This window comes from Oncorhynchus tshawytscha, linkage group LG15, assembly GCF_018296145.1.
Source record: "Oncorhynchus tshawytscha isolate Ot180627B linkage group LG15, Otsh_v2.0, whole genome shotgun sequence".
In the NCBI taxonomy this organism is placed as follows: Eukaryota; Metazoa; Chordata; class Actinopteri; order Salmoniformes; family Salmonidae; genus Oncorhynchus; species Oncorhynchus tshawytscha.
This window is the reverse complement of record NC_056443.1, coordinates 6101692-6115191: the sequence shown is the minus strand read 5'-3', so window position 1 is coordinate 6115191 and position 13500 is coordinate 6101692. Positions and strand designations below refer to the sequence as shown.

General features: G+C 43.4%; 1 protein-coding gene across 2 annotated transcripts in view; it reads left to right on the top strand.

Annotated features, from left to right (window-relative positions):
• The first annotated feature begins 540 nt into the window (after nucleotides 1-540).
• The window catches only part of LOC121839380 (gastrula zinc finger protein XlCGF49.1-like), a 29966-nt gene continuing 17006 nt past the window's right edge, over nucleotides 541-13500 (top strand). Inside the window, exons 1-2 of one of the 2 annotated variants that reach the window (XM_042298004.1) lie at nucleotides 541-1079; nucleotides 1883-2005. In XM_042298004.1, the coding sequence (XP_042153938.1) occupies nucleotides 812-1079; nucleotides 1883-2005 (391 nt within the window). In that variant the 5' untranslated portion in view covers nucleotides 541-811. Of the gene's footprint in view, nucleotides 1080-1882; nucleotides 2624-13500 lie in introns of those variants that run through there. The other variant, XM_042298005.1, reaches the window with a different exon arrangement.

The following is a 13500-nucleotide window of genomic DNA, read 5'->3' as shown; positions in this document are numbered from 1 at the left end:
AAAGACCCACCTCATTGGTTAATATTCCCTGTAGTAGAAACATCTGTTGGGTTGGTAGAATGTGGAAAGACCCACCTCATTGGTTAATATTCACTGTTAGAAACATCTGTTGGGTTGGTATTCACCTCTGTTAATATTCAGTAGAAACATCTGTTGGGTTGGTAGAATGTGGAAAGACCCACCTCATTGGTTAATATTCACTGTAGTAGAAACATCTGTTGGGTTGGTAGAATGTGGAAAGACCCACCTCATTGGTTAATATTCACTGTAGTAGAAACATCTGTTGGGTTGGTAGAATGTGGAAAGACCCACCTCATTGGTTAATATTCACTGTAGTAGAAACATCTGTTGGGTTGGTAGAATGTAGAAGTAGGTTTTAAATTCATACTTATTACAAATCTGCAGTTGTCTGACTATTATATTATTATTTAATGAAAGAAATGTAAAAATGCACTTTTTGTCTGGAAATAAAATAAACATGTATCTGCGTTAACCACTCCAGTCAACAGATGGCGATATGCGTTTTTCAGGCGATGCTATCAGAGTGACGTATAATGTAGTGGACGGGACGCTTCTTCAACAACATCTCGTCAGCCACCTCGGTAGCTTCCTAGCGGAAACGTTCAAGCTGTTCAGACTGCTTCGGTCTATATTTACTTCTGTATTTGGAACATAATTCTGTCTTTTAACTAGTTTCCCCCATTTCATGTCATATTTCCGTTTAGTCAGGTAACGGTAGCTGGCTTGATAAATGAGCCTATCACTAGGCTAGTCGCTAACTAGCTAGGTTAGCTGGCTAACATCCCCGACCATGAGCTCAGCAAGCTGCTGCCCTCCTGCTAAAAAAGAGGTCTGCTGGAAGGAGAAAGAAGGTATTTGGCTGAACGTTGTCGTGAAAGAGGAGAATGAAGAGGAGGATGTCACAGTAAACGAAGAAGTAGAGGGTGAGGCTGTTACACAGAAAGAAGAGGAAGAAAACGATGATACTTTATTTGGAGTGAATGAAGGAGAGATAACTGTCATATTGAAGGAGGAGGAGAGGGAAGAAGAGGAGGAGACAGAAGATCTGAGGAACACCAGTAAGTCCTGTCTTGAAAATAGTTGTTGAACTGATACGTGGTTTTAAAACGTCATTCTACTCTAGTTCTGAGCTTAAATGCCGTGTTTTAATGTAGGAATTGATAAAGCTACACTGTAAGATGTGAATAGCATCAAGAAGCTGGTCAACAACAAAACTTTAACAATGGATTTGCACCCAAAATCACAACTTAAATGTCTCACGGAATGGACTTGCCTTCATTCAATACTGCAATTCCACTGTACTAAACTGGAGGCGATTTCCAGCCCACCGTTGACTGCGGTCAAGTGAGCCGACTGTCGCAAAACGCGGTCAGGCCATCTGCTCTTCGGTTTCTTCCTGAATTTGCGTGCGCGAATACACTTTACGGAATGGCGTTTTTTCAGGTAGGGAAACTGAGTTGAATGGACTCTCATGCAGAGGTAGTCGAGACGATGGCTACAAATCATTACAAGCAAACCGATTGAAGCACACTTATTCAATCTTCCATAATAAAAATGATACCAAATCGTTTATTTAATTTTTGCGTTATCATAAAGTACTTTATCATTGCTAGAGTGTCAAGCGTAGGCTGGACTGGTGTAAACGCTACAACATACAATGACATTCTAGACCATTCTATAGGCCTCTCTGACTAAGAACCACACAGAGACCTGCATTTTGTAGTGGCTTTAATAACACTTGTGAAAAGTGACTTCAGGTGATTGAGGGATCTAGTCTAGATTAAACGTCATAGGAAGTTTTATCATGTGGAGGTTTCATTCAGGTCTCTGTTTAATTAAATCATCTGTTTGTCTTTGACAGGAGAGAGACCAGACTCTCCTTCTGACAGCAGGAAGAGTCCTTCAGGGAAACCAGACCCCGAGACGTCCAAACCAGCAGGACGACATCACTGCTCCCAGTGTGGAAAGAGTTTTACTCAGTTAGGGAGCCTGAGAACACATAAGAGAATACACACTGGAGAGAAGCCTTACCACTGTTCCCAATGTGGAATGACGTTTACCCAGTTAGGGAGCCTGCAAACGCATGAGAGGGGACACACAGGGGAAAAGCTTTTCCAATGTTCCCATTGTGGAAAGAGTTTTGGCCAGGTAGGAAACCTGAACAAGCATGAGAGGACACACACAGGTAAGAAGATGTACCGCTGCTCCCAGTGTGGAGAGAGATTTACCCGGTTAAGGTACCTGAAAGAGCATGAAGGAATACATACAAATACACAGGAGGAGAAGACATACCACTGCTCTCATTGTGGAAAGACATTTTCCCAGTCAGAGAACCTGAAAACACATGAGAGAATCGAGAGGCTGTGTTCTGACTTGTGTTTTTGACTGAGAATGTGTGTGTTTGTTTGGGCTGTCAGACTTGAGTTCACTTTGTGTAATGTTAGTGCACTATTTTTAATTGTGATTAATCCATTGTCTGAAAGGGTTAAAAACACACTGAAAACATCCAGAATACATCCTATATACAGCTACAATCTACAATGCCATGTAAACACAAGATGACATTGAGGTTAAATAAAGTGTGATTTATCAATGGAACATATTTTGACACGTCCACTGTGTGTCTCTGTAGAGTCATAATATCCATAACAACTAGAGGTCAAACAGGGAGATGGTTCCATTCATTTTCCCCACAGGGCTGTGTTTTGTTTAGACTCACCCTGGTGTGATGTTTTGATAACCATGTAAACCTCTCTGGGACAAGGTGACTGAGGACACAGTGTGTTGTCAATTTATTGTCATGTTTTTAAAATGGTATAACTGCCTTTATTTTAGCTGGACCCCAGGAAGAGTAGCTGCTGCCTTGGCAGGAACTAATGGGGATACCACTGGAAAGGTTTCTATCAGGAAGTTTAGCTGCTGCCTTCAGGGAACTAATGGGGATCCAATAAACCCCAGAGAAGAGTACTGCTGCCTTGTCTGCAGGTGTCTAATGGGGATCAAACTGGAAGAGTGCCCCTGCTGCCTCTGGTGGAATGGATGGGGATCCATAAGAAACCTACATTCAAATACTTAGATTTGTGTGTATTGGGTATATGTTGTGAAATGATTGGGGATATTACTTGTTGCTGCCTTGGCAGGAACTGCACTGTCGGAGCTAGAAACACAAGCATTTTGCTACACCTGCAATAACATTTGCTAAACACGTGTATGTGACCAATAAAATGTGATTTTGATTTGAAATAAACGTCCTATTTATCAAAGGTGCTTTTGGCTGGAGTCAAAATGACTCCAAAGGATTTGAATTTGTTAAAAGTCCATATTGATACAGAAACACTAAACCAGGATTTAGATTTATTAAGAACAAGTTGATTGACAAGTCATGAAAAATGGAATAAACCACATTTTGGCTGTGATAAAAGATATGCCTCTGGGGTCAAAATGATCCATGTCAGAACTATGGTTCAATGTAAATATGTAGTGGGTCTAAAGTTTGTTTTAAATTATCACTCATTATAAATGAATCAATCAACACATGCTTTTCTTTGAACGACTTAATATGATAATCAACTTTAATTAAATAAATAAAAATAAACTGTTGGTTCCTCAACTGCGTTGCCCCTCCAGTCAGCAGATGGCGATGTGCGTCTTTTAGGTTCAGGCGACGCTGCCAGTGTGACGTATAATCTAGTGGACGGGACGCTCCTTCAACAACAACAGTTAGACACCTCGGTAGCTTTATAGCAAACATAGCTACAACATTCACTCTCTTTACACTGTTTTGGTGTATATTAGTCGCTGTGTATTAAACACACTTCTGTCGTATGTACGTGTTGGCCCATTTAATTATATATTTACGTGGTTTGTCAGCTAGCTGGTTTGCTAAATTAGCTTAGAGCTAGGCTAGTTGCTAATGCTAGCTAGAGAACATCTCCGACCATGAGTTCACTAAGCTGCTCTCCTCCTGCTAAAGAAGAGGAGGTCTTCTGGACGGAGAAAGAAGCTCTCCTGAAAGAGGAGGAGGAAGAGAAGGATGTTACAATACAAAAACAAGTAGAGGGTGAGGCTGTTACCGTGAAAGAAGAAGAGAAAGACGTTTCAGTGGAAGAAAAGGAAGACTCGTTCAGAGTGAAAGAGGAGGAGGATGTTACAGTAAAAGAAGAGGAGGCGGAGAGAGAGGAGGATGCAGTTTATGGAGTGAAAGAGGAGGAGGATGTTACAGTAAAAGAAGAGGAAGCGGAGAGAGAGGAGGATGCAGTTTATGGAGTGAAAGAGGAGGAGGATGTTACAGTAAAAGAAGAGGAGGCGGAGAGAGAGGAGGATGCAGTTTATGGAGTGAAAGAGGAGGAGGATGTTACAGTAAAAGAAGAGGAAGCGGAGAGAGAGGAGGATGCAGTTTATGGAGTGAAAGAGGAGGAGGGGAGATGACTGTCACATCGAAAAAGGAGGAGGAGGACGAAGAGGGGGAAACTGGATATCTGGGCCCGGTTTCCCCAACGCATCTTAAGGCATCCTATGGTTCTGACGGTGAACTCAGCCATAAGATGGTTTTGGGAAACCGGGCCGTGATTAACACTAGTAAGTACTGTCTTAAAAACAGAGGCACAAACTCTGCAGTTGTTGAACTGATGTGTGGTGTTAAAGGGGAAATATGTAATTGCTACATTTATATTATTTATAGCCATTGATTCTTGAAGAATATAACACAAACCTCATGAGCTTAGTTTCAACCCCATCAGAACCCCAACATCAGAACCCCAAATAAGATTTTTTACACCAATGTTTAGAAACAATGTAAATCAACACTGTAGAGCCTCAACATGGTTAAAACTATCATGTTGATTTCATGGATGGTCAGTCCTTGCATCCGTAGGTCTGTCTATGAATGTGAGAGTAGTTACATTTCTCCAGACCCATCCATCATCTTATTACCAAAACAGGTGGAATGACATCTTTGTTATTGTTTGAACTGCAGATTGGTTGATCGATTGATTTGGCTTATTTAAAGGGATAACCTAGGATTTAAACAGCAACAAAATGGCTGCCCTGAGACTTGGTTTGGTAAACAGCTGAGGGGGTTATGGGGCTACAGAAATGTAACCACTCACATTCAGGTGAAGTTATTCTATATGTTATTGTTAGGTGAAGTTATGGGTCCTACAGTAGGTCTATGTTATTGTTAGGTGAAGTTATGGGTCCTACAGTAGGTCTATGGTATTGGTATGACTAGCGGTTTCTGCAACCAAATTGCGTGTGCATTGCCATCGAGCGCCTATTTTAGCAAACACAGAAAGGGGCCTATATTGGTGACCAAAGGTTGTCTGGCACACTGCTTAGGGGTTCAGCAACTGTAATAACTTATTTCTAGCCTACAATCATCGATGTTACTACTAATGTGAAAACAAGACTAAATATGACTATTGTTGCTCACTTGACTGTCTCAAGACAATTGTCAAATAATTTTAACATTCATTACAGACGTCAATTGTTGTACAACATCATGGCTACGCTGTTGGCATCACCTTTTACAGTGGATTTCTGCTGTTGTGGGCCTTTAACCATCTGTCTGACTTTGTTGTTCACACAGGAGAGAGACGTGACTATCGTGGATCCTCTGGGGAGCCTCAACAACATCATGAAGCTGACGAGGCAGAGAAGAGTCCCTCCCGATCAGAACACCTCAAGAAACACCAGTGGAGACCAACAGGGAAGAAATCTCACTGCTGCTCTGACTGTGGGAAGAGTTACTTAAGATCAAATTCACTAAAAGTACACATGAGAATTCACACTGGAGAGAAACCTTATAGCTGTGATCAATGTGGAAAGAGTTTTACTACATCTAGCCATCTGATTGTACACCAGAGAACACACACAGGAGAAATCTTATAGCTGTGATCAATGGGAAGAGAAGAGTTTACACAGAGAACACACACAGGAGAGTCTTATAGCTGTGATCAACCTGGGAAGAGTTTTACTTACCTCACCAGAGAACACACACAGGAGAGAAATCTTATAGTTGTGATCAATGTGGGAAGAATTTTACTACATCTAGCCATCTGATTGTACACCAGAGAACACACACAGGAGAGAAACCTTATAGCTGTGGTCAATGTGGGAAGAATTTTACTACATCTAGTCATCTGACTATACACCAGAGAACACACACAGGAGAGAAACCTCATAGCTGTGGTCAATGTGACAATGTGAGAAAGAGATACTCTGATAAAAGATCTCTGATCAAACATCAGAAAATACATTAATGAAGGAGTTGTTTCATGATATCAATGAATTAATGTCACAATGTAGAATGTTTTAAACATGTATTTTAATTGTCACATGTAGAATGTAGTAGGAGTATTTTAATGATGTCACAATGTATTTTAATGATGTCACAATGTAGAATGTTTTAACATTGTAGTAGGAGTATTTTAATGATGTCACAATGTAGAACACTAAACGTTTGCCCCCTGTTCAATTGATTTCTGCATGATATGGATATTAGCCTCAGGGGGAAAATCCAGGCTCTGAATTGAAAGAGTGATATTTATATGATATAACAGAAAGTGACTCACACAAAAAGAGCTGTGTTACACTTACAGCATTGGTGACCCACTGGAATCAAAATGTAGCTAGATGTTTTCTACAAGTTGTCCTCTAACCAGTGATGTACACATTATTCCCAGATTCCATGTGGTTTTTGAGCTGTTAGTTTTAACAGGACAAACTCATCTCCAGACTCTCACACAAATGATTTCAACATGATATCGATGAGGGATGAAAAATAAGTGTTGCGTTCCTTTGTTTAACGACCTCTAAATGTAAATGCATCTCTCCTAAATGTAGCTGACTGTCTTCTGCAGGTTGTCCTCTAACCAGGGAGGTAAAATATATCTCCCATTTCCATGTGTTTTTTTAGTTGTGTTAGTTTCAACAGCACCAACAACCTGATTTCCCCCTAATTGATATCAGTGATTTATTGCTACTTGTCAAAACAACAGTGTTTCTGGTGCTCCTGCATTTTAAAAGGTGCTTGTTTAAGTAATGTGATTATTGTTGCAGATGTTTGTGCAGATGGTACATTTTATGTTTAGGTTTTCAGTATCACAAATGGTTTCTGCATATTGGTTATTGATCTGGACACATTAAAACTGTGTTTTGACATTGGGCTGAACCACCAGCTAAATGTCATTGAAAAGACGTTGAAAAGAAGACGATACCCAACGTCCAATATACGTTTGGTTTTAGTTGAAGGTTTTAAATGTTTATTTTCAGGTTGTTGTTAATGACGACTTGAAAACAACTTCATTTCAAAGTTCTTGCAGTTTAGACACATTGACTGTTGTGGAAAATATTGAATCAACTATTTCACCAAACCAGAACCTGTGAATTCAACTAGACTTTATTACAAACAGTAACAAAGCTGACAATTCCATGGAAGAACTGACTCTTCATTCTTAGTACTTGGCTTTTATACAGTCTGATCCTGATATAACATTATAACCACTAGGCTGCTGCCCCAATAATACACTAAATACATGTAATATAGCCTATACAGTCTGATCCTTATATAACATTATAACCACTAGGCTGCTGCCCCAATAATACACTAAATACATGTAATATAGCCTATACAGTCTGATCTAATATATAACATAACCATAACATTATAACCACTATCCTGATATAACATTATAACCAAATAGGCTGTTTGAATAATACACTATATACATGTAATATAGCCTATACAGTCTGACCCTGATATAACATTATAACCACTAGGCTGCTGCCCCAATAATACACTATATACATGTAATATAGCCTATACAGTCTGATCCTTACATAACATTCTAACCACTAGGCTGCTGCCCCAATAATACACTAAATACATGTAATATAGCCTATACAGTCTGATCCTTACATAACATTCTAACCACTACCCTGCTGCCCCAATAATACACTAAATACATGTAATATAGCCTATACAGTCTGATCCTTACATAACATTCTAACCACTACCCTGCTGCCCCAATAATACACTATATACATGTAATATAGCCTATACAGTCTGATCCTTACATAACATTCTAACCACTACACTATACATGTAATAATAATACACTACATACATGTAATATAGCCTATACAGTCTGATCCTTACATAACATTCTAACCACTACCCTGCTGCCCCAATAATACACTAAATACATGTAATATAGCCTATACAGTCTGATCCTTACATAACATTCTAACCACTACCCTGCTGCCCCAATAATACACTAAATACATGTAATATAGCCTATACAGTCTGATCCTTACATAACATTCTCACTCCACTTTATGAGTCTACCCTGCCGTCCCAATATTGTGAGAGGTGATATTCTCCTGGACCAGACAGCATCACAGGTGATATTCTCCTGGACCAGACAGCATCACAGGTGATATTCTCCTGGACCAGACAGCATCACAGGTGATATTCTCCTGGACCAGACAGCATCACAGGTGATATTCTCCTGGACCAGACAGCATCACAGGTGATATTCTCCTGGACCAGACAGCTGGGTGAATACACTATATATACAATAGTATGTGGACACCCCTTCAAATTAGTAGATTGGGCCATTTCAGCTACACCAGTTGCTGACAGGTGTTTAAAATTAAGCACACAGCCATGCAATCTCCATAGACAAACATTGGCAGTAGAATGGCCTCACTGAAGATCTCAGTAACATTCAACGTGGCACCGTCACAGGATGGCACCTTTCCAACAAGTCAGTTTGTCAAATTCCTGCCTTGCTGGAGCTGCCTGGTCGACTGTAAGTGCTGTTATTGTGAAGTGGAAACATCTGGGACCAACAACGGCTCAGCCAAGAAGTAGTGGGCCACACAAGTTCACAGAACAGGACCGCCGAGTGCTGAAGAGTGTAACGTGTAAAAATCGTCTGTACTTGGTTGCAACACTCACTAACGAGATCCAAACTGCCTCTGGAAGCAACATCAGCACAAGAAACTGTTTGTCAGGAGCTTCCTGAAATGGGTTTCCACGGCCGAGCAGCTGCATACAAACCTAAGATCAATATGGGCAATGTCAAGCGTCGGCTTGAGTGGTGTAAAACTCACAGCCACTGGACTCTGGAGCAGTGGAAACGTATTCTCTGGAGTAATGAATCATCTTCACCTTCTAGCAATCCAACGCACTAATCTGGGTTTGGAGGATGCCAGGAGAACGCTACCTGCCCTAATGCATAGTGACAACTGTAAAGTTTGGTGGAGGAGGAATAATGGTCTGGGGCTGTTTTTCATGGTTGGCCCCTTAGTTTCAGTTAAGGGAAATCTTAATGCTACAGCATAGAATGACATTCTAGAGGAATCTGTGCTTCCAACTTTGTGGCAACAGTTTGGGGAAGGCCCTTTCCTGTTTCAGCATGACAACGCCCCTGTACACAAAGTGAGATCCATACATGAATGGTTAGTTGAGATTGGTGTGGAAGAACTTCACAAAGCTCTGACCTCAATGACGTTGAACGCCTTTGGGATGAATTGGAACGCCGACTGCGAGCCAGCCTCATCGCCCAACATCAGTTTCCGACCTCACTAATGCTCTTGTGGCTGAATGGAAGCAAGTCCTCACAGCAATGTTCCAACATCTAGAGGAAAGCCTTCCCAGAAGAGTGGAGGCTGTTATAGCAGCAATGTTCCAACATCTAGTGGAAAGCCTTCCCAGAAGAGTGGAGGCTGTTATAGCAGCAATGTTCCAACATCTAGTGGAAGCCTTCCCAGAAGAGTGGACAATGTTCCAACATCTAGTGGAAAACCTTCCCAGAAGAGTGGAGGCTGTTATAGCAGCAATGTTCCAACATCTAGTGGAAAACCTTCCCAGAAGAGTGGAGGCTGTTATAGCAGCAAAGGGGGGACCAACTCCATATTAATGCCCATGATTTTGGAATGAGATGTTAGATGAGCAGGTGTCCACATACTTTTGGTGATTAAGTGTACATACTCCACTCTCTCCCTGAGTCCATGCCCCAGACAGACAGACGGATGGACAGACAGACAGACGGATGGACGGACAGACAGACAGAACTACTGGTCACCCCTCCACTCTCTCCCTGAGCCCAGGCGACAGACCGACAGACAGACAGACAGACAGACAGACAGACAGACAGACAGACAGACAGACAGACAGACAGACAGACAGCCACCCCTCCAGACAGACAGACAGACAGACAGACAGACAGACAGACAGACAGACAGACAGACAGAACTACTAGTCACCCCTCCACTCTCTCCCTGAGTCCAGGCCCCAGACAGACAGCAGCAACACCGTCAGAACTATAGCAGTCTTCATTCTGAAATGACTCTGGTCTTCTTCAGAAGTAGTGCAGTCGTCTACAGGGTTCAGAACTCACCTTTTTAAACACTTCTTATCACTCATATCATGAGGTTTCACATGTGTTTGGTTACATAGTGTCCAATGTTCTTCTGAGTGATAAAACAGCAAACATTAAGAGTGTTGACTTATCAGACCCACATATATAATAAATATACTATAATATACTATATTCATATGCTTTTAGTACTCACACATGAATCATATCCTGTTTGCAGGTCATGTGTTGTTTTGAGCCAGCAGTAAAAACACACTGACAGGACAGTTCCTCTTATGGCCACTAGGTGATAATCTGGTGTCACAGACGCAGGACTGTAGACTAGAAAGAAGCATTGTCCCAATTATCTCTCCTTTCTCCTAAAGTGTACACTTGTTCACTTCCCTTCACTGAAATGACTGGTTTACTAAATATGGTGGAAAACCCCACTTGATAACAAAAGGTAGAGTCCTCTGAGTGGAACGGTGTGACAAACAGTACCTCCTCTCCCCTTCTCCCCTTCTCTCCCCTCTCCTCTTCTCCCCCTCTCCTCTTCTCCCCTTCTCTCCCTCTCCTCCCTCTCTCCCCCCTCCTCTCTCTCTCCTCCTCTCTCTCCTCTCTCTCCCCCTCTCCTCTCCCCTCCCTCTCCCTCTCTCCCCTCTCCTCTCTCTCTCTCTCCTCCTCTCTCTCCCTCTCTCCCTCTCCTCTCTCCCCTCTCCCCTCCCCTCTCCCCCTCTCCTCCCCCCTCCTCTCTCCTCTCTCCCCTCTCCCTCTCCTCCTCCCCTCTCTCCCCCTCTCCCTCTCCTCTCCCCTCCCTCCTCTCCTCTCTCTCCCCTCTCCCCTCTCCCCTCCTCCCTCTCCCCTCTCCTCTTCTCCCCTCTCCCCTTCTCCCCCTCTCCTCTTCTCTCGTCTCCTCTTCATCTTTTTTGTCACTGACTTCTCACCAGTGATGTCATCATAACCAGTAACCTGTTCCTCTCTTGGCCCAGCCCAGCCTGACCCTGACATACAGCATCAGGCCTGTTGAGTTGACTTGGGTAACAGACCTCTAGCTTCTACACCACATCCCCCCTTCTCCTGCTCTAACATGAGACCTCATCAGTACTCATTTTGGGTGCTGGTACTGTTTATATTTAGGTGCTGGAACATTAAGCCAATATTCTATAAGAGGTGAACTCAAGCAGTAGAAAGTTAGAGGTGATATTGTAGGACACTATGTGAAATGTTGCTGCTCTGTCAGCAGTTTCCTGTGGACTTTTTCAGTTTGCTGTAGTGTGTTCAACCACTGATCCAAGATAAGTTGCTAAGAAGTTTATCTCACATCAAAGACCCAACGAACGAATGACATAGAAGTCATATAGCCGAGCAGCACGTTCCAGTCTTCAGTCCTCTCTACATGACAGTGACTTGTGTATGTCAGTGGAGCCCCAGTTAGAGACAGACATGATACCTGCAGTGGTACTGATGACCCTGTTGTGGAGCACAGGTAGGATGCTCTTATACTGCTATACACTTGTGACAGTTACTGAGATATGTTTTGATATTGTAAGATATATTATAATTTGCAGGGTTAGTAAAATAACATGCAACTGGAAGCAGACAGTAAAAATGTGTCTCAAAGCAGGACAATGATGTGATCACCTGTAAATGTACTTTACTGTAGTCTAACTGTCCATCTGGGGACAGGCACTAATGTCAGTTAAGTTGTGATGGTGTCATGCATCTGACTGTTGTATATTCAGTGTGTCAATGATTGATTGTATCTGTCTCTATGTAAATGAATGAGAGTATATATTATGTATTATATATTATATTGGTGTTATGTTAGAGTAGGAGAAGGGAGGGGTGTAGATGATAGAGGTCTATGAGCTGAGTCAAGATCAACAGGTTCAACACTATATGTCAAGAAGAGAGAGAGAATGAGAGAGAGAGAGAGAGAGAGAGAGAGAGAGGAGGGGTGGGGAGAGAGATTTGAGGAGGAGAGAGAGAGAGGAGGGTGGGGAGAGAGGAGGGAGGAGGGAGGGGGGAGGGGAGAGGGAGGGGGGGGAGAGGAAAGGGAGGGGAGAGGGGAAGAGGAGGGAGAGAAGAGGTGAGAGAGGAGAGGGGGGGAGAGAGAGGAGAGGAGAAGAGAGGAGGGTAGGGAGAGAGGGGGAGAGAGGAGGGAGGGAGGAGAGAGGAGGGTAGGAGAGAGAGGAGGGAGGAGAGAGGGGGAGAGGGAGAGAGGAGGGAGAGAGGAGGGAGAGAGAGGGAGAGAGGGAGAGGGGAGAGAGGAGGGTAGAGAGGAGAGGAGGGAGAGGAGGGGAGAGAGATAGGGAGGAGAGAGGAGGGTAGGGAGAGAGGAGAGAGAGAGTTTTAGAGAGAGGGGGAGAGAGGGAGGGAGGGGGAGAGGGAGGGAGAGGGAGGGGGAGGGGAGGGGGAGAGGGAGGAGGGGGAGGGGAGAGGGTGGAGGGGAGAGGGAGAGAGAAGGGAGAGGGAGAGAGAGGGAGGAGAGAGATGGGAGGGGGGAGGAGGAGAGGAGGAGGGAGAGGAGAGAGAGGAGAGAGAGGGAGGGGAGAGGGGAGAGGGAGGGAGAGGAGGGAGGGGAGGAGGAGGGAGAGGAGGGGGGAGAGGGAGGAGGAGGGAGGGGAGAGAGGGAGGGAGAGGGGGAGAGGGGAGGGGGAGAGAGGAGAGGGAGGGGAGAGGAGGAGGGAGGAGGGGAGAGAGGAGGGTAGGGGAGAGAGGAGGGTAGGGGAGAGAGGAGGGTGGAGGAGAGATGGGGAATGTGTTTACACATGGGTGTTGTTGCACCATACCACTGTCATCCCCATCATATCATGAAAGGTCATGTTATGTTGATTTAACCTCTGCCTCTCTCTTCCTCTGACTCCTCCCTTTCTCTCTCTCTCTCTCTCTCTCTCTCCCTTTCTCTGTCTCTCTCTTTCTCCTCAGATCTCCAGGCTCAAAGCGTCAGTCCACCAGGTAGGTAGAGTATAAATCTACAGTGATTATAGCAGTTCAATATTAGTCAACTTTATTATCCCACATGGAGAAATTCATGTGTCCATACAAACCATTCTAAACCCCAATAACAAGTAGTGTTTTATGGAACTACTAATACTTGACATATTATATATTA